The sequence below is a fragment of the Anopheles marshallii genome, chromosome X (assembly GCF_943734725.1).
Source record: "Anopheles marshallii chromosome X, idAnoMarsDA_429_01, whole genome shotgun sequence".
NCBI lineage: Eukaryota > Metazoa > Arthropoda > Insecta > Diptera > Culicidae > Anopheles > Anopheles marshallii.
Genome location: NC_071325.1, coordinates 923,434 through 925,400, shown reverse-complemented (window position 1 = coordinate 925,400; position 1,967 = coordinate 923,434). Strand labels below are relative to the sequence as shown.

The following is a 1,967-nucleotide window of genomic DNA, read 5'->3' as shown; positions in this document are numbered from 1 at the left end:
GAAACGTGCACCGCTTGTTGATGTTCCTACACACCGACGAAGGGTACCGACATATCGTGGCAAAGTAGATACGGGTATAGGCAACGTGACACCGTACCGAAAAGCGAAACGAACCACTGCCATCGAAGCGCAAGTAGTTTGTTGGCGACAGCAGCGTATTCGGCCGTAGCGTGCCGCGTCACCAATACATAACAGCACGCCCCGGTCATCGGTGCGTGTCGCATCAGCCGTAACGCTGCACAAAACGAACAAGCGATGCTAAACTCCACCTCCAAGCACGTCCTGCACTGTGTGCTACTGTTCGGGCTGCTGTTCGCGTTCGAGATCTATTGCGGTGGCATCAAGGTGAAGGAGAATTCGTTCGTCGCGATCGACCCCTGGGAAGAGTATGGCACCTGGACGATCTTGCTGTACATGCTGCGGCTGCTCACGTTTCTAACGCTGCCGCAGGTGCTGTTTAACTTTTTCGGGCTCGTCATATACAACGCCTTCCCGGAGAAGGTGATCGTGAAGGGTTCACCGCTGCTCGCACCGTTCATCTGCATTCGGGTCGTAACGCGGGGCGACTACTCCGAGCTGGTGAAGACGAACGTACAGCGAAACATGAACACCTGTCTCGATACCGGGCTGGAGAACTTTCTGATCGAGGTGGTCACGGACAAACCGATCGGGCTGCCAAAGCACCGGCGGACGCGCGAGATTGTAGTACCGAAGGAGTACAAGACAAAGACGGGCGCCATGTTTAAGGCGCGCGCGTTGCAGTACTGTCTGGAGGATACGGTGAACGTGCTGAATGACAACGACTGGGTGGTGCATCTGGACGAGGAAACACTGCTGACGGAGAACAGTGTGCGTGGTATTATCAACTTCGTGCTGGACGGGAAGCATCCGTTCGGGCAGGGTTTGATAACGTACGCGAACGAGAATGTGGTCAACTGGTTGACGACGCTTGCCGATAGCTTTCGCGTGTCGGACGATATGGGGAAGCTGCGTCTGCAGTTTAAGTTGTTCCACAAACCGTACTTCAGTTGGAAGGGCAGTTACGTGGTAACGCAGGTATGGTTTGCAATAAGCAGTGTGCGCTTGCGTGCCCGCGGTACACTAATCCGCTTCTGTTTTGTCCATCTTGCTAGGTCCATGCGGAGAAGGCAGTCTCGTTCGATAACGGCATCGATGGTTCGGTGGCAGAAGATTGCTTCTTCGCTATGCGTGCCTTCGCTCAGGGCTACACGTTCAACTTCATCGAGGGTGAGATGTACGAGAAGTCCCCGTTCACGCTGAAAGACTTTCTTCAGCAGCGTAAGCGCTGGCTCCAGGGCATCTTGCTCGTAGTCCGATCCACCTCGATTCCGGTGCGCAACAAGATCCTGCTAGGCATCAGCTGCTACTCGTGGATCACGATGCCACTGACCACGTCCAACATGATCTTTGCCGCGATCTTTCCCATCCCCTGCCCGAACCTGATCGACTTCGTATGTGCATTCATTGTCGGTTTCAACATCTACATGTACGTGTTCGGTGTGATCAAATCGTTCTCGCTGTACCGGTTCGGGCTTGTGAAGTTTCTTGCGTGCGTCCTCGGCGCCTTGTGCACCATCCCAATCAATGTCGTAATCGAGAATGTGGCCGTCATCTGGGGGCTAGTTGGGAAGAAGAACAAATTCTACGTGGTGCAGAAGGATGTGCGGGCGCTCGTTACGGTTTAAGGTAGTGGATGGATGAGCGTTCGTGACGCTATCGAGATCTCGGAAGCGCAGTGGTATTAGATGTATGCTAGCTTTTAAGATATTACTCTTTACTTTATTATGCCACCTATTGGTCACACGGATGCTTCTGTTTCAAACCAATCTATACTTTCTTCCACAATTATTTTCTCTCTCTCTCTCTCTCTCTCTCCCTCACTCTCTTTCTCTTTCTATCTCTCTCGCTCTCTTTTTCTCCCTCTCTATCTTGACCGTTACAATCAC

General features: G+C 52.6%; 1 protein-coding gene across 1 annotated transcript; it reads left to right on the top strand.

The window, feature by feature from the left end:
• Positions 1-255: 255 nt before the first annotated feature.
• On the top strand, positions 256-1,706 carry LOC128718626 (beta-1,4-mannosyltransferase egh). Its single transcript, XM_053812251.1, has 2 exons — positions 256-1,056; positions 1,134-1,706. Exons 1-2 carry the CDS (start codon positions 256-258, stop codon positions 1,704-1,706), a joined length of 1,374 nt encoding a protein of 457 aa, XP_053668226.1.
• Positions 1,707-1,967: the final 261 nt, after the last annotated feature.

What these genes read in the sequence shown, in the direction of transcription:
- LOC128718626 (XM_053812251.1), top strand. Translation starts at nt 256, where the DNA reads ATGCTAAACTCCACCTCCAAGCACGTCCTGCACTGTGTGCTACTGTTC. An exon ending in GCAGTTACGTGGTAACGCAG is followed by an intron (nt 1,057 to 1,133) that starts GTATGGTTTGCA and finishes CCATCTTGCTAG; the next exon opens with GTCCATGCGGAGAAGGCAGT.